This window comes from Nicotiana tabacum, chromosome 1, assembly GCF_000715075.1.
Source record: "Nicotiana tabacum cultivar K326 chromosome 1, ASM71507v2, whole genome shotgun sequence".
NCBI lineage: Eukaryota > Viridiplantae > Streptophyta > Magnoliopsida > Solanales > Solanaceae > Nicotiana > Nicotiana tabacum.
This window is the reverse complement of record NC_134080.1, coordinates 67,139,949-67,159,761: the sequence shown is the minus strand read 5'-3', so window position 1 is coordinate 67,159,761 and position 19,813 is coordinate 67,139,949. Positions and strand designations below refer to the sequence as shown.

Below are 19,813 nucleotides of genomic sequence, written 5' to 3'. Positions count from 1 at the left end.
ATTGTTGACGAGTGTGACTGAGTGACGCTAGTCTATCTTCTGCTTTTTTTCCTCGCTTTAGCAATGTTGGACTGTCAGAGTTGTAGGAATATATACCACAGTAGAAGCAATAACAGAATCTTATTCACGTGTAATCTAAACAACTAGTATGTATGGAGATTTTAGGATTACCTCTTGAAGCGTAAACACAACAAATCTATGTCGTTCTCCAGTTCCTCGGTTGAAAACACACCAGCAGATTTCCACAGTCTTCTACTGTGTTACCCAAACAATAACCGAAAATAGAGAATTTTGGGTGGGCAAAATTCTAGTAGAAACCGCAGTCAGAATCATGTCAAAAAACGTCCAGCCCTTATATCCATATATATAGCTGCGTTTTTAGGTCAAAACCGTTTTCAAAACCTGTTAGGTTTCCTTCTCCCACTAAGGGACGGTTTCCACGTTTTCTTTCCCACTAAGTAACAGTTTCCACTATTTTCTATTATTTAGGCACAGTAGGGACCACAGAATTTAATTAACAAGGCTTCCTATTATGATATTAATTTCGAAATTCTGAAACTAATTTCCATCATAATAAATTACGAATTATTCCACTAAAAATTCGTAATTGCACTCCTTAGTTCAATTTCAAAATTCTTCCATAAAACCTTATTTAACTCCTCATGTTAAGATTCAGATACTAATCAATCAAATTAAATTACTGACTATTTAATTTATTGATTACTTCCTTTAGACTTACACTTAACTTATTTCATGTGTCGGATACAAAATCCACCGGCCGGGTTTACACATGAAAACTTATAAGCTTTCATAAAGGAGTATCATCAATCCCAAAATCGAGACATAGATTCCATCAACTAATTATTACTTCGCCAATGTATATCATTGTTATCCAATTTACCAGGCTTATTGACTCGCGAAAGAATCTCACCTTTTAATAAATCAAAACAACAAGTGACATACACAGCTAATAATAATTATATCAGGATTAAGAGTATAAGTACATTAAATGGACTAGAGAAATTATTTTATAAAGTCAGTATAAAATACTCATCTCTACTTGATCCGTTCAATACATACAAAATGTACTAGCACAAGAAGTTGGAATTAAACCATTCCCATAATCAAGATAAATTATATTTAATCTTGTGCTACAATCATTCCGATGATTTGTCCAATTCCATCATTAGATTGTGAACATTAACTTTTATGTCTTACAAGAACCGATGATTTAATCTTCCGTGTATAAGCTAAACTCTATACACTAAATCATCTACTATGTAAGCAATGGACGCACAAACCAACACATGATCTATTTAAAATGAAACTTTATTGAATTTAAACAAGTAAATAAATAATTGTTCATAAAGTATACTATAACAATATGCATGGCTTATAGTATATTCTAACAATCTCCCACTTAGACTAATAACCATGCGTCTACAATTTTGACACTCATTCCTTCTACATGCTTATCAAAAGTCTTCTGTGGTAAGCTCTTAGTAAACGGATCTGCCAAGTTGTTCTCTGACGCAATCTTGGTGACCACTACATCCCCTCTCTGCACTATATCACGAATTAAATGATATTTACGCTCAATGTGCTTTGCCCTCTTATGGCTTCGTGGCTCCTTTGAATTTGCAACCGCACCACTATTATCACAGTAAAGCGTAATTGGCGCTTGAATCGAAGGAACCACACCCAACTCTCTCAGGAAGTTACCGAGCCAAACTGCCTCTTTGGCTGCCTCAGAGGCTGCCACATATTCGGCTTCCATGGTGGAATCAGCAACACAAGTTTGCTTGATACTCCTCCAACTTATGGCTCCACCTCCAAGAGTAAACACATTACCTGAGGTAGACTTTCTAGAATCTCTGTCTGATTGGAAATCCGAATCAGTATACCCAACATGTGTTGATCTACCATTCGGATGACCTGAGATGGCGCAACATGTTGATGAGATGGCGCGGTGTTACATTTTGGCATCCATGTCGAATGTTCTGCAACATCAGCATCAGTCGATGGAGTCTGCTTATGACATTCTGGAAAATCTCAAAGAAATGTTCGGAGATCAGATTCGTGCGGCTAAGCAGACTGCCATGAAAGCCCTTCTGAATACCAAAATGGTTGAAGGTTCATCGGTCAGGGACCATGTTCTGAAGATGATGAGTCTTCTGAATGAACTGGAGGTCCTTGGAGCTAACATTGATAAGGACACGTAGGTTGAAATGATCCTGCAGACTTTGCCTGACAGTTTTCAGCAATTTCGCCTGAATTATAACATGAACAAAATGGATTTGTCCCTTGCGAAATTGTTGAATGAGCTGCAGTCGGCAGAGACTATTATCAAGTCTCAAGCTCCTCCCGTGGTATTGAATTTTGAGGCAGGTTCTTCTTCTAAGCCGAGAGGCGGGCAAAAAAAAAGAAAAAGGCTCAAAAACCCTCTGTTGGTGGCGCGACTGCTGGTGTGAAAAAGGCTAAGGGCAAGTGTTATCACTACAAGCAGCCCGGGCATCATAAGAAGCAGTGTCCAACTTATCTGGCCAAGCTGAAAAATAAACCAGGTGATTTACATCTACTTGTCGTTGAAACATTTTTAGGACTCTTCCTTTCTATAATCTGTTTAATTTCCTCCACAATTTGTATCATCCTATATGAAGTAATAACCCATCCATTAGCACTAGTTGCAAGAATTATTGAATTTGCCTCTTCAATAATGTTGCTCCTGCCATATATTTCACATTGTCGCAATCCGAAGAGCATGGACTTACTCTCAGCCTAGTTGCTAGCCCATGGTCTAAGAAATAAGGAGTAAAGCAGAATGAAATTCGCCATTGACATCCCTTGTTATTCCTTTGTCTCCACAATTGTCCCCCTTGACAGCTCTCATACGTGTTCAACTTATAATAGTATGAATGTGGCTTGGTCCATCTCATTATCTTATAGGACCTGTGATTCATTGGAAGCTCTACTAGGTATTGCATATGTTTTTATGAGTATTACAAATATAGTTTGCCAAATATTTGCTCTACTAATCAAAAGAGTGTTTAGGATATCAGTATCATTGATTTGTGTAATGATAGAGGCTTAGAGCCATACCTTACCACACATTTTGACCTCCATAATTCTCATGTGATAATGAAAGGTATCTTGACTATATAGGAGGATATTGTGTTAACTTTTTGTGGCTCCACTATTGCAGTAGTATTCGCCCCTAATATCTATCCAGATTTGATACCAAACAAACCAGCAATCTTGTTTAAATGGCTTGGTCAAAGCTACTAGAGCCAAATAGATTATCAACAGTTCAGAAGTAGGAGGAGAGCAACAATGACATCTAATCAACAGTTCAGAAGTAGGAGGAGAGCAACAATGACATCTAACCACCAGGTTATAAACAAATTTGACACATTTTCTTATTTGTCGGTATTATATTGTGAATCGCCCTCCAAGTTATAAATATCATCTTGAATGGTATTTGTTTATGTCAAATTTTAGAGTGCACTAAGGACTATTCTTTCTTCTATCCCGAAAGAGCCACTATCATTTGATGTCTGGATCACTTTATCTGATACTCGTGGCATGAGTTGAATACTTTGCTGCAAGACCTCATCTTTAACAGAGTTTGGTATATCTATGTCCAAGGACTCCATTTTTCAATATTCACTTTTATAGAAATTAGTTAGAGACACATCTTTTGGTATTGATCTTCCCCTAGGTGTCTTATTAAAGCACCCTTTCCTGCCCGGTTGTCATACCAAAAAGATAGAGTCTCATCTATAGGTATTCATACTATTCTCATTTTCTGCCTCTAACTTAATCTTGTAAAATATTTTTAAGTGATGTAATTACCTTGTGTGCCATTAAGTAACTGGGAGGTGTGCTCGTCTACCATACTTTGCTATCATGAAGTCCCTCTATATGAGTAACACTTTCAGATATTCCACCAAGATTTAATTGTGAAAGCCTTATATGTGTCATGTATCTTCTAAATTGGGGCTCCACCTTCTTGGTATGGGTAACATAGGAACTCCCATAAGGTCTAACAATATCTCACATTTTCATTTGTTTCCCTCCAAAAGAAACTGATCAAGATCTTCTCTATATGATTTTGATACTCCTATAGAAGAATGCATTGTTGACATCATATGAGTGGGGACGCCCTACAATACATACTTTATCAGAATTATTTTGCCCCTAGTGACAAGAAGATTGTCTTCCATCCTCTAATCTTGATTGGCACTTGTTAATTAGCTCCAACAAGTAAGCTATTTTTCGTCTTACAACAATAGTGGACAATCTAGATATTTAACTGGAAACTTTTTCGGTTGCATGCCAGTGTATTTCGTGACCTTGTCAATTAAATTAATAGACACTTATAGAACTAAAATCACATAACTCTTGGTTTTGTTCACTTTTTGCCCTGAGATTCTCTCATACTTGGCCAGTGTTCTCACTTTCATCTTCAAAGTTCTCCAATTTCCACTGATGTAAAGAAATATGTCATCTGTAAATGCTATGCGGTTGACATGCGGTCCATGTCTATTCATGTGAAAGCCAACATATCTTCTCCTTTGCCGGATCTCATTCATCATTATTGAAACCATATAAGGAAGAGATAATCGGTCTCTTTGTCGCAAACTATTTTGCGACTTGACAAAACCATGCTTTGCCCATTCACAATTAATGAATACCAGTTATTTGAGATATGTATGAATGTTAGATTAGATCAATCTTCTAACAATCTTCTCATTTCTTACACAGGTATGGCCATGTCATCCTATTATACGCCTTTGTTATACCAAGTTTCATTACAACATTGCCGATTTTCTGTGGGTTCTTTGTCTTTAATAATTTTCTGTGCTAGTAATATTCTTTTGGAGATCAACCTTTCTTATTGAACCTTGATTTATTGTGGGATATGTCTTTAGGAAGATTTCGAGTCGACCTTTCATTAAAGATCTTTTAAAAAAATTTATTTAGGACATTACACACACTGACTAGCCGAAGATTATTTAGTTGATGTGGGAAATCCACTTTTATAATTGATAACTAGGGATTCTAACTTATTTTATGCTCCCTTTTGCTTAGGTTTTGGATTAAAAGTGCGTACAAGTATTCCCGAAAGCTAACTTATTATGCTTGTTTGCATTGTTTGGTCAAAAAGAGACAAGAAAGTCAAAACCAGCTCATAAAGGAGTGAAACCTGCACAAGTTCAAAGTTGAGTCAAAAGGGTGCTGACAGCAAAGAAATAGACGCGGAGGGTCCACCGCTGAGGCGGTCTTGATTATGCTCTCAGCGGTGGCAGGGTTCAGAGAGTTGTATTTTGGGCTTAACAAGTTACCACTGCCCGTGGTGAAATTGCGCGGCAGCGGTGTATCTGACGCGGTCGCGGTCAAGTTGTCGCCCTCAGCGGAATGAAGAATCAGAGACCATTAGTTGGGAGCTTAAATTGAAAGGCGCGTTCCGCAACCATATCTCACGGCCGCGGTTGAAGGAGTGCTGAGGTAGTTGTTTTTCCGCTCCCAGCGGACTCAAGTTTAGAACCAACTCAGAAGAGAAGAATTGCAGTCCGCGCTTGCTTTTGCGCGGCCGCGGTAGTCCAAGCGCTGAGGCGGCTCATTTTTCGCCGTCAGCGGAACCTCCGTAGGGGCAATTTTATCCGGAAAATTTAGCTATGTATAAATAGTTCTTTTTCAGATTTTTAGGTCACCTGTTATTTAATAGAGCACATGAACAGCCGTTTTTAGCATTTTTGAGTAATTTTAGAACTTCTTTAGCAATTAATCTTAGATTTTAATCTTGTAATTACTTTCTATGGCTTATATTTCATCTCTATCTTTGATTTCTTCTTTGATTATGAGTAGCTAAACCCACTAGCTAGGATTGTGACCCAACCCTAGTGTGGGTATTTAATGGGTCTTCAATTTTAGGGCTTAAATGTTTATGGGTTAATGATATTTAGCTTGATTTATGCTTTAATTGTTAAATTGGTGGTTGCAAATACTGATTTGTGCCTTTGTGACTTAGTCTCTTGTTGATAAAGAGAGACTAAGTCTAGGAAATTCAGGCTAACAAGGAATTGGGGTGCATTCAAGAGATTGATAGCCCCAATTAAAGGGTTAAACCTAGAGATAGTAATACCCGACTTGAGCCAATTTTGCTTGCATTGTGTAAACACCCATTTGGGCTTGAGAAAGCCAATTAGGGCAAAGTCACTCAAACTACCGAGAGGTATAGAGTGAGTAACTATGTGCAATGGTTATATCATGATCTCAATCATAACAAGTTTGCCCTAAGTTTTAGACCCCGTTAGATACCCACTAGGTGTAAGTCACTTCCCTAGTGCCTTTATACCAATTGAGAAAACTTTACAAAAATATCATATTTAGCTTATTTTCATTCTTCATTAGTGATTAAAAGTAGAATAATAATCAAAACAAAGCATGATTAGAAGTGTAATTAAGAACATCGCACATAGCTAGATTAGATAGAAACCCAATTCCAAACCAATATTAGCTCTCTGTGGATTCGATCCCGATCTTTTGGATAAAAGCTGCATCGACCACTCTTGTCATTCTATAGTGGTATAGGGTTGGAGTCGATCACTTTTTGGCACCATTGTCGGGGAGCTAAACTGTTTTAGCTATCTATCTGACTAGTTTTGTGTCTTGTTTTTCTTTCCTTCTGTTTTACTAATTTGTATGAGCCAATTGATTCAGGTACAACATGGCTAACAATGTTATTCTTGGAAATGTTCTCCCGGTGGAGGAGGTAGATGATAATGGTGAAGATGAGGTGCCTCTAGTACCTCAAGGACAAAGAAAAGGACGCCAGGACAATGAAAACATTCCAGACCCTCCCCCAGCTCCTCCAAGAGTCGCTCCTCGGGTGCTTCCAAATGAAGGATACACAAGTACAATTGTTCCACCCTGGATCCAGGAAGGCAATTTCCAAATTACAAATGTGATGTTGACTTTATTGGAGCAGCGAGGGTACTTCACATGCGCTCCCCATCGGAATGCATATAAACATCTTAAAGGCTTTGTGGATACCTGCTGGGAAAGCAAACAGACAAATGTATTGGAGGATGCATTGAGATTGAGATTGTTCCCTTTTTCACTTAGAGGGGAAGCTTTGGACTGGCTCGAAAGGCTTCCCAACCATTCCATCACTACGTGGGATGAGTTGGCGGACAAGTTTATAGCTAAATTTTTCTCACCAGGACATATGTCGATATTGAGGGATGAGATTTTGGCCTTCAAACAGGAACCTAATGAACCACTTCATGAGATCTAGGAGAGATATCAGACAATGGTGAAAGAATGTCCGAACAATGACATGACCGAAACAATGATCCAACAATCATTCTACCGTGGCATTAACACGACCAATCAGTGTGTAGTAAACCAGCTAGCAGGGGGAAATTTTATAAACAAACCTTATACTAAGGCGTGTGAGATCTTGGATGAGATGGCAGATACTTCCTCAGCTTGGCAAAGTCGAGCTAATATGCCACAGGGTGATCCCACTGTCGTTCACCTGCACAAAGAGCTCCACGACCATGGCCAGGCAATAGTAGAGTTAACTACAATAATGAACCAATTGGCAAAAGCTCAATTGTAACAAGTTCAAGCACCGAGACAAGTAAATGCTTTGGAAGGTGTCAACATGTTGGTCAACAAGAGGCGACAAAGAGATCAACAAGGTCAAGGTAGTCCGGATCAATATGAGTAGGGTAATGGTGGTTTCAACCAAGATGATAGGTATGATGAACAAAGTGAGGAAGTCCAATATGGGAACAATTACCAAGGACAAAGGGGCAATGCTCCTAACCAACAACAACAGTGGAGATCCCAAGGAAACTAAGGGAATCAAAACCAACAGGGAAATAGCAATTGGGAGAACAACAATCAGAATTGGGGCAACCAGAACAACCAGGGCAACTGGAGGCAACAACAACAATTGGGGAGGTAACAACAACCAAGGGGGTTGGAATAATAGCAATCAAGGTAATCGGGGGCAAGGCTTTCAAGACCTCCGATATATCAACAACCAAATAACCCGCCTCCATTTCTGTCCCAAGGTCCTAGCTCGTCAAACAATAAGATGGGAAGGATCGATATGATGTTTGAACAAATGATAAAAAAGAATGTCGACTCTGATGCCCAGTTGGCATCCCATAATACTTCAATCCGAAACTTGGAGGTTCAACTTGGCCAGATTTCGCAATCTTTGAACACTCGCCCTAAGGGGGCTCTACCTAGTGATAAGGTAGTAAACCCGAAGGGTGGGAACAATACCAGGCATGCAATGGCGGTGATCACTAGAAGCAGTCGAGGTGGTGATGTGAATACCTCCAAGCAAAATGAAGTTATGAGTGGTGAGGTTGAAGTGCAAAATGATGATGTTCCTATAGTTGATGAGCAAGTGAGTGAAGAGAATTTGAATGCATGTTTACCATGAAAATGGTAACAACAATTAAATTTATAAATGGGATTCTAAAAATACGTGATCTATTCCTGAGCTAGTTTTTAGGGCAGTCGATGCTAGAAATTCTAAGTGTAAAGATAAGATATGAGCTAAGACGAAGCAGTAAGCAAACCGAAGGGGCCTGTTGCCCGAGCGCAGAGTAGATCGATGGAGGCCTCGAGGTCGAGGCTTGAGCCGAGATCAAGCTATCGAGGACAGTCCGGGAAGGGATAACAAGCAGAAATATGATTAAGTAAGGCTCTTTATGGACAATGTATAGCTAGATGGGCAGAACAAATAAGAAAACAATAGATGCGAGGTGGCCTCGGGAAATAAGAACAAATGACTTAGAAGAAAAGAGAGAGAAATATATTATTGCACTTGTGGAGAAATGGAGCAACCTGCTTTATAAGGTAGGGAGAGCCCCTTTTATATAGGAGGCGAGACTCGATCATAAACGTGTGAAGACCAAACATAAAGTACGGAGATGGGATGGCTTGATGTGATGCCTCAGCACAGGCTCTGGATAGGCCGGCCTTTGTCAGGTCGAGTCCTGTGATTCAGGAATTTCCCCCTTGCTTGTTATAGCCTGTTATATTAGTCGAAATGCAACACTTTCTGGATCAGTTTGAGGCGAACCCCGAGGGTGAGTCTTGACCTTATATTCGAGCCTAGAAGGTCATGACCGCGAGATAGCCCTATGTCGGGGAATCCGGCCCCCCAAATTTACCGTACACAGATAGTCACCGCGTTTTTAGAGTAAGGGCGACGCAAAGCGATAAGAAACGGTTCTGAACTCTTTCTTCCTTCGACATCTTTGCGAGCGGCTATGGGCCACCAGGGCGTGCAATACGTGTCATTATTGCAGATTTCAGCGTTGACCGCGGCGGTTGGCCTCCTTTAATGTACCCACGATGTTCTTATAAATATTTGCCTCTCCCCTTTCGAGTCTTATCTTGCATCCAGAACCCTTTAGTGAAGTTTATTTTCCCTTGCCTTTCGCTTCTCTTTTTAGGAGCATGACTCCCCTCCCTTTCTTCTTCTCTTGGACTTTCTCAAGGATGGCGAATACTTCAACTATTGTTTCTCAGGAGATCGCGAGCTCGTCTTCTTCATTCCTCTCCCAAGGTGAAGTGACTGCTCCGCCTCACGTCTTGGAATATGTCCTAGGGCCTTTTGCCATGACATCAGATTTTAGGGTTGAGAGACCCTCCTTGAAGTCAGTGAGCCGCGAGCCGGTAACTCGATATGTCTGCTCAATAACGGATGTCGAGAGACTGAGGGCTGATTGTTGCTGGTGGGATGCCGTGCTTGTGGATATTCTTGCTCAGGATGAAGACATCACTGCTCACAGGGTTGGTTTTTTGAGCATGTACACCTATCCATTCACTTTGGGGCCGGCGGGACCGTCTTTGCCCTCGATTAACCCGGTGATTCTTGAATTTTGTCGGAGTTACCAGGTGACTTTGGGTCAGATTCATCCTTCGTTTTGGCGCGTGGTATATATGATTAGGCATTACTCGGGCATGGTAGAGGGAATGCACTTCACTCTAAATCATTTGATCCAGATGTATAGTCCTCGTCTCCTTCGCGGGGGATTAATCAGGCTTCGCTGTCGAGCCCCGAGATCCCTTTTTCCATGTACTGAGGAATTTGAGGATGATGAATGGTTGAATCGATTCGTCCAGGTGAGGATGTCTGATTTGATCCCGGTGGAAGGGATGTCGTTCCCTGAGAAGTGGAACGCCGCACCTTTGTTTCCCTTTGATGTTTTCTCTTTATGTCCCTCATTCCATTATTTCTTTCCCTCTGTTTTTTCAGCCATAGCGATCTATCCTGGAGAGGTGCCGGATCTTCAGAGTTGGGTTGGCCATTTGTACTCAGTCTGCCCGTACAATGATAGCACATGGCAGGATTTATCTCGGGCCCGGTGGGAAGTAAAAGACCATGGTGAGTTCCGAGCTTTGATGCATCCGCATTTTTTAGTGTAGCTTGCTTCCAGTGGCTCTGTCCTTTCTGAGCATTTGACCTCCACATCTATGCAGGCCTGGGAGGAATTTTACTGACAAGGGAGGTGCCGCCCATTGGAGGGGACGTCCTGGTGCCTGGAAAGGAGAAGAAAAGGCAAAGGGGCATGTCAGCCGAGTCACCGAAGATCAAAAGGTCCAAAGTGGAGAAGTCCAAAGTGGATTCACCAGTCCCGTCCTCTGAGGCGATAAAAAATTCCTGTGATGAAGGTGAGGGGGAAAGCAGCTTCTCGGTACCCCTCGAAGGTCTTTCGAGATTGGTTGCCCCTTGGGCCGAAGGGACAAATGCTTCTGGATAGGAGTTTGATGCTAACGCGACCCGTCCTTATGGTGGCAAGGTAATGGATGGGCTATCAGGTACTGGCCTTGACTCGGCGGGTGGCCAGAATCTTTCTTGAGCTGGGACGCCCTATGCAGGCGATATGGAGGAGCCTCGATTGGAGAACCGGGATGAGCGAGGGGTGGAAATTCTGCCTGACCCTACAAGCCCGGGGGTTATTGTTGATTCTTTAGAGGGGGAAGTGCTTCCATCCCCCGAATTGCAAGATGAGCCTCGTCGGGGTCTTTCCGAGGAGGGAGCACTGATCGAAGGCGAAGACGCCCACGGGAGACCAACGACTGTTGTAGAAGGTAGCTCAGGTGTCACCGCCTCCTTTATTTTGGCTACATGGGAAGGCTTTGTGAGCGGGTAACTTCTCCTGTAACTTCACTTGTCTTTATTTGTTGTTCTGGGCCGTTCCGATCTTCATTCTCTTGACCTTTTCACGTGATTATAGGCCGAAGCACTTTATAATCAAGCCTTTGCCCAGTATCAGGATGAGGTGAGCTACCGAGAACATGAGAAAGCCTTCTTAACCGAATAGGTTATTCATCCTCCATTTTGATTACTATTTGAGTTTCTGCGGGATTTTATTGTTTCTAACCCCTTGGGCCCTGATTCCTGCAGTTTGAGAAGGAGAAGCTTTTACTGAGGGGGGAGCTTCATGCAAAGGATGCTGAAATCTTTGAGCTCGGTCGTCGTGTAGACGGGGTGGTCCCGGAAAGGGATAGCCATAGGAGGAGAGTCACCTCGATTGAACTTCAGCTTCAGGATGCAATGGAGGATAGTTGCAAGTACATGAGTCTTTGTTCCGGGCTGGTGGCTGTACTACTTCGGATTATAGCCGAGGCCGAGGTGCTTATATCTTTAAACGGAGAGGGAGCGGTCGCTGAAGATTCTTGTGTTGAGAGGACCCTTGAGGGGGCAGACCCAGTTTTCCCCGAGCCGCGGACCGTGTTCGGCCGAACCTTCGAAGGTTGACCATCGAGGGCACGTTGGAAGGTAGCTCGAGTGGTGTTAAAAATAGGGGTGAGTCCCCTGAGAGAGGGGATGTTGTCGATAAGGGACCGATAGAGGATCTGTGACCGCCTGGATGCAACCTTTGAGGCTGCCGATCTGGTGATCGATTTAGACTATGTTGTTTTTTCCTGTTGATCTCCCTATCTGTATACAACACTTTTATTTTGGCATATGTATAGGGAAGAACCTTGTGGCTTTATCCCCCCTTTTTGGCGAGTGAATATTAGACTCGTTGTGTTATTTTGCGGCCTGCTTAGGCCAGTCGATATGGCATTTATGCTGTGCCCTTAGGCTTTTTGTAGCTCAATGATTTTCGGGTCCAGTCTTCGAGTCGCATCGCGATTCGAGCTATAATCGACCCTTGAGTTTTCTTGATTCCCTGGTCGGTGATAGTGGCATTTATGCCGTGCCCTTAGGCATATTATAATTTTCGGGCCTAGTCTTCGGGTCGCGTTGCGATCTAAGCTGTAATTGGTCCTCGAATTACCTTAAATTTCTGGTTGGCAATAGTGTCTTCTCATTTCTCGCCCTTGGGCGTTTGGCAATTTTCGGGCCCAGTCTCCGGGTCGCGTTGCGATCCAAGCTGTAATTGACCCTCAAATTACCTTAAATTTTTGGTTGGCGATAGTGTCTTATCATTTCCCGCCCTTGGGCGTTTGGCAATTTTTGGGCCCAGTCTTCAGGCGGCGATAATGGTACTTACGTCGTGCCCTTTGGCATGCTGCATTTTCTGGGTCCAGTCTCCGAGTCGCATTGCGATTCGAGCTGTAATCGACCCTATTGAGTTTCTGGCGACGGTGGTACTTATGTCGTTTGGTCATAGAGACCTTTTAATTTGTGGCCCGTAGGCTTGCATAGTTAACTATTTTGGATCCGGTCTCCGAATCGGGTTACGATTCGAGCTTATTTAATCCTCAAGTTGTCAATATTCTTTAGCTGGCAACGATGGCTCTTATGCTGTTTGGTCGTAGAGACCTTTCAATATGTAGCCCGTAGGCTTGCTTAGCTGGCGACAATGGCTCTTATGCTGTTTTTTTGCATGTGGGCTTTGTATCCGCTCATTAAGGTCTTTTGTAGTATTTTTTACTGATCGGTCGTCGGTTCCAAAGGAACCTCGATTTCAAGTCATTTTCGGCGGTGTTTCGAGCACCTTGTAAGGTTCATAGCTCGTAAGTCGAGTAGATCGACGCCCTTGCATTTTGGAGCCGACTTTGTCGAAGCTCGTTTTTGCTTGTGGAGGGAAGCCTGTTTTAACCGGTTCTTTCTGAAGTATATCGGAGTAATGGCCTACGATTTTTTAGCAACAGTCGGGCATCCCCGAGTCGCGTTATCTAGGTTGTATCAGCCGTTTCGACCGGATCGTATGCATTTGGCCGTAGCCATTTTCGATCCCTAGTAATAGTTTAGGCGTCTACATATAAGGTATGCCCTTTAGGGATTCTTACAAATGCGATGTATAGCCTAAATATCGGGATTTTCATGCATGTTGAGGTCTTACAGTTTTTGTCATGCCTGTGGAGGTCTTACAGTTTTGCCATGCCCGTTGAGGTCTTACAGTTTTGTCATGTTTGTTGAGGTCCTACAATTTTGTCATGCCTGTTGTATGGCGATTGATAGCAGCCTCTAAGTCATCGAGTTTGTTTAAGCTTGAAGACAGCTTCTCGTGAGCTCGAAATTGCCTTCTAGGGGCTCGATGAGCCCGGAGTTCCGACCCTGGGGCCATGCAAGTTGCCGAATTAAGTCTCCGAGTATTTCGGGACCCATTTGATGGAGATGCTTTTGCCGCGAATGCATCGGAATAGTCTTTCTCGAAGTGCGAAATGCCGAAAAAATATTCTTTATTGCTTGGCATAGATACATGCTGTAAATACATGTTGTCTCGTTGCAATGAGCTCGGCCTGCATGGGCATGGCTCCTTAGACTGCTTGGCATGGTGTGTTGTCTTGTTAGAAAAGTCCTATCAGCAAGAAACCCATTTCGGGATAAAAGTCTGTTCGTAGGGAAGAGAGGGCGATGCTTGCTCGGGGCGCCCGTGGGGGTTTCATGATCGGAGGCCCTAATAGTTGTCACACCTCCTTCTTCCGCCCCCGCGGGGGTACATGAGTTTTTGCAATTAAAGGACAGTCGAAACGGGATTTGTTTATTTATTTCAGAGTCGCCACTTGGGAGATTTAAGGTGTCCCAAGTCACCAATTTTAATCCCGAATCGAGGAAAAGAATGACTCTGTATTACAGTCTGCGCACCAGAAATCCGGATAAGGAATTCTGTTAACCCGGGAGAAGGTGTTAGGCATTCCCGAGTTCCGTAGTTCTAGCACGGTCGCTCAACTGTCATATTTGGCTTAAATATCTGAGTTTTATACAATTATGAGCTCATGTGCAAATTTTATCTTTTTACCGCTTTTATCATTATATTTTTAAAAAAAATAATAATGGGAACATCATTTTAAAATATGTCTTTGGATTGCGTCACATAAAATGCACCCGCGATCCGGAACGTATTTTTATTCAATGTTTTGGGATTTGGATTTGGGTCGCATAAAATGCACACCCGAATTTAAGAAAGTAAGCTTATTAAAATGCGCGCCTAAAGCAATTAGCGTGTTATTATTTCTGGGTAAGGCCGTGGAATTTTGCTAAACGGTTCATCCCAAAGTCTAATTAATTTTAATTAAACATTTTATGAGGGCCCCGCAATCTATACATTTTATTAAGCGAGGCTCGTCTCATTTTATTTTTAAAAGGACTGTCCTAAAATACCTACATTTTTCTATTGAAATCTGTCTCTACAAAATAAAAGAAAAAATATCTTAATTTATTTACACGCTTGAGTTGTTATAGATGAATTTTGAATATGATTCATAAAATCTGAAAATGATGCAAACATGACAGTCCGTTGTCACTGCAGGCCCAGACCCAACGTGTATGACATAAAACTAAACCTGGGCCGTCTTATTCACATGTTATTACCTAATTACATTATACTAGGCATGCTATCAGTTTGTCAAATTAAAAAAAAAAACTAGCAATCTAATTTTAATCCTAGACCATTTACATGCTGAAATTAACCAATATTATTTAACTAAACAATATTTCTACCAAGTTCCTACTAGATGGCCTATTCGTTTGATTTTTACTTGACGGAGTTACTACGCCATTTATTTATTTTTTGGCAATATATAGATAGTTCAATCGTTAAGCTATCGTCAGATGTTCTACTATATGTATTAAATAGCTACATGATTCTGATTTTTTGCAAGCTAAATAATTTATACATACAAATAAAATTCAGAATATAATTAAAGCTAATTCAGAATTTCAACTCTTCATTTTTCGTATTCATGCTTCATATTCGGATTACAATAACCAGCTTTTCAGTTGTGTACCTGATATTGGAAGCAAAAGAAAATGAAGATGAGAATCAGCAGCAGTAATAACAGTACAACACAGCAACAACAGCCCAGCAACAGTAACAACCCAGTAACAGACCGGTGGAGTAGTAATCCCAAAACAAATGCTTCCAACTTTTATGAAACAACAACAATTAATGCTGATTTCAAACAATGAAAGAAAGCAGAATATTTTTTTTTGTTTTTTTTATTTGAAGGTTTGAATATTTTTCGGAATTCTTCTCTCTCTTAAATATTCAGCTCTTTTTTTTCTCTGTTTGTGTTATTCTGTTCTGTCTATCTGTTCTTTTTTTCTTCAGATTCGTTCCTCTCTGTTATTCTCTTCTTCTCTCTATCTGTGTGTGTCCCATAAATCAGATTCAAGACCTCTATATATCACATCCCATAAATCTTTTAATCAATTAAAATCAACCAATTTTCTCTACCAAACCCATTATCTTCCCACTCATCCCCATTACATTAAATAAATATATCACACCACCCCATTATATTTTGTCCCCCATGCCTAACATAAACAAATACAAGATTCCCCCACACTAAAATTTGTCTTGTCCCACATTAAATTAAACAATTATATCAAAAACCCACCCCATTACATTTTGTCCCCCATGTTTCACATAAAAAATTACAAAATGTACAATTACCAAACTACCCCTCCGACCTTATTGCAATTACCATTTTACCCCTGAACGTACTACAAATTACCAAAATACCTCATCAATTATAACAAATCAATTAATCACACTCAACCAAAATATAGCCAATATGACCAATTTCTACATAAATTCAAACAACAAATCTCATGAACATGATTTCTTCAACATTTCAACAACAAATCACATGAACACAAATTGAACAACAAAGAACAACTAAAATTTGATTGAACAATATTTTTAGCAACAAACAAATCTATTTTCAGATTCAACAACAACAATCAAACAAGTATATTTAGATTTCTAAATTCAATAATATTGAACTTAAAATCAACTCTAACAACATTACAACAAACAATTCCTATATTAAACTTTAAATAAGATTATGAGACAAATTCAAGAAATAATCATAGGTGATAAACAAGAAATCAAACTATACAAATTTCGGATTCAAGATCAACCAAACAAAGTATGAACATGAATTAAATCTATTTTAACACAACAAACGTGACAGGTTAAATGACTCAAACAACATTAATAATTTTCTGGAAAATACATAACAACATGAAACAAATTGAAAAAATAATTAATTAATTTTCAATTTGACTCTAACAAACATTAAACTAACAAATTTTTACCTAAACAATAAAACAAACATGAAATAAACATGAAAAACCACTAATTAACTTTCCATTTGAAATCTGAAAATTAATTCAATCAAAATACATGAACAAAACCAAAAAATCAAATATCTACTAACCGGAATGAACGAAATATGTACGGACTGTTTCGACAAACCTGGACCAAAGCTCGACCAAACGATGACGAACATGAACAAATGAAGCCGCGCCGAAGCAGCAACAGTAGTTGACGCGGCAGAAACGCTGCTCGAGCAGCAACACGACGACGGGGAAGTACAGACCCATATGACGGACAGTTCAGACCCATATGACGGGCTGTTCGTCATCGACAACTAGATGTAGCGAAGAAGAAACAGCTGGTCGACGCAGCATCAATGGAGTAAAAGAAGCAGTGGTCGTCTACTTGCTGCTGCGTTCAGCAGCTATGAGAAACAATGGAGCAACAACGCGAGCTTGACGCAGCAGCAGTTGGGTCCGTTCGAAGGTCGATTTATGGGCAGCAGCTGTGACGAGGAAACAACAGCAGCATGGAGGAGCTGGAGCAGTTGTTGGCTGCGTCAATGGTGGACGTTCACGATGGTGAGGTCGAGGAAGAAGGAGAAGCAGCATCCATGGACGGGTTGCTGCGTGTGTGCGTGTGTGTTTTGTTGTGTATGTGTGTGTGAGTGTGACGAGCTGTTTGTTAATGGCGTTTGGACGTGAGGGAGTGGGGTCGAGGGCATCCATGGTTGTGTGCTTGAGGAAGCTTGAGGAAGAAGAAGAAGATAGGAGGGGTGGCGGATTGGTTAGTATAGTTTTAGGGTTTTCTTCTTCTTTTTTGTTTTTGTTTTGTTTTTGTTTTGTAAAAAATGAAAGACAAAGGGGGTTTGGGTCTTTTGGGTTATGGACTGGGTCGACCCAGTTCAAAATGGACTGGGTCGTTTGGGAAGATTGGGCCATTTTTTGGGCCTGTGGCTTGAAATCGAAGAAGAGGCCCAATTCCGACTTTCTTTATATTTTCGCTCTCTTTTCTTCTTTTATTTCTCTAAAACTAAATTATAAAAATACTTAACTTATTATTAAGAACTAAATTAAGTTATAAAAGCGCAATTTAATTCCAAATAACAATAAACGCACAATTAAGTAATAATTAAGCATAAAATTGTATATTTGGACATTAAATGCTAAAAATGCAAACGATGCCTATTTTTGTAAATTTTTATTTTTTGTAAACAAACTTAATTACTAACAAATTGTAGAATCAAATCCTATATGCAAAATGCGACATATTTTTGTACTTTTTAATAATTTAGCAAATAAACATGCACAGACAAATACAAATAATTATTCAAAATATCACAAAATTGCACACCAAGGAAAATTATTTTATTTTTGAATTTTTTGGGAGTAATTCTCATATAGGGTAAAAATCACGTGCTTACAATAGTAATATCGCTTGAGCATCGACACGTTCCAGTTGCTCGGGAGCTGCTCGCCTTCCATGGTGCCAAGCTTATAGGAGCCTTTGCCAACTATCCCGAGGACACGACACGGCCCTTCCCAATTCTGGCCTAGTTTCCCTTTATTGGGATTTCGGGTGTCGGGAGTAACCTTCCTTAGGAACAAGTCTCCGATGCCAAAGTATCGGAGGTTCGTTCTCCTGTTGTAGTATCTTTCGATTTTCTGCTTCTGGGCGGCCATCCGAACCAGCGAGGCCTCCTATCTCTCGTCGAGCAGTTCGAGGGCTGTTGCCATGGCCTCGTGATTTGACCCTTCGCTGGCGTGCCGAAATCCAGCGCTCGGTTCCCCGACCTCTACTAGTATTAATGCTTCAGTGTCGTATACTAGAGAGAAAGGTGTTTCCCCTGTGCTTGATTTTGAAGTCGTCTGATATGCCCACAGTATCTCGGGTAGAGTTTCTCGCCATTTTCCCTTGGTGCTTTCTAATTTCTTCTTCAGGTTTTGAATGATGGTTTTATTTGTGGATTCGGTCTGGCCGTTCGCGCACGGATGGTATGGCGTTGAAACGATCCTTTTGATTTTGTTGTCCTCAAGGAACTGTGTTACCTTACTCCCAATGAATTATCTCCCGTTGTTGTATGTTATTTCGGACGGGGTTCTGAACCGGCATATGATGTGTTTCCATATAAAGTTGATGACTTCCTTCTCTCTTATTTTTTCGAAGGCCTGCACTTCTACCCATTTTGAAAAGTAATCAGTCATAAACAGAATGAATCTAGCTTTACCTGGTGCCGTTGGCAAAGGGCCAACGATGTCCATTCCCTATTTCATAAATGGCCATGGAATAGGACGAAATGTAGTTGTTCACCGGGTTTGTGAATCATGGGGGCGAATCTTTGACACTTGTCTCATCTCTGGACGAACTCCTTCGCGTCCCTCTCCATACTATCCTAGTAGTAACCTGCTCTGATTACCTTTCTGACTAGGGAGTCTGCCCCGAAGTGGTTTCCATAGGTGCCTTCGTGGATCTCTCAAAGCACATAATCCGTGTCACCTGGTCCTAGACATACTGCTAGGGGGCCATCGAACATTCTCTTGTACAGGGCCCCATTTTCGTCGAGCGAGAACCAGGCAGCTCTGGTTCGTAAGGCTCTTGATTCTTTTGGGTCAGCGGGTAGTTTCTCGTCCTTCAGATAAGCGGTGTATCTGTTTCTCCAATCCCATATCAGGATGGTGAAGTTGATTTCCGCGTGACCTTCCTCAACCACAGACTTGATTAACTGGACCATAGCCCTGGGGAGTAGGTCTTCCTCCTCGGCGGACGATCCCAAGTTCGCCAGGGCATCGACCTCGCTGTTCTGCTCTCGGGGTACATGGATTAAGGTCCATTCCTTGAAGCGGCGCAAGGTGACTTGGATCTTATCCAGGTACCTCTGCATTCTGTCTTCCCGGGCTTCGTAGCTCCCGTTTACCTGACTTACCACGAGAAGCGAATCGCATTTTGCCTCGATGACCTCAGCCCCCAAGCCCTTGGCCAACTCCAAACCTGCAATCATAGCCTCATACTCGACTTCGTTGTTAATTAGCATTGCAATTTTTATAGATTGTCGCATGATGCCGCCGATGGGCGATTTTAGGACTATACCAAGTCCGGATCCTCTGATGTTCGTGGCACCGTTTGTGAACAGGGTCCACAACTCAAAGGATGTGCCTGACTTTGGTAAAAGTTCCTTCTCTACCTCGGGGACAAGCGATGGCAAAAAATCGGCCACAAAATTCGCTAGGATCTAGGATTTAATGGCCGTCCGAGGTTGATACTTGATATCATAC

General features: G+C 41.4%; 1 protein-coding gene across 1 annotated transcript; it reads right to left on the bottom strand.

Annotated features, from left to right (window-relative positions):
• Positions 1 to 19,014: 19,014 nt before the first annotated feature.
• On the bottom strand, positions 19,015 to 19,596 carry LOC142162823 (uncharacterized). Its single transcript, XM_075219758.1, has one exon. The coding sequence runs from the start codon at positions 19,594 to 19,596 to the stop codon at positions 19,015 to 19,017; it is 582 nt and encodes a 193-aa protein (XP_075075859.1).
• Positions 19,597 to 19,813: the final 217 nt, after the last annotated feature.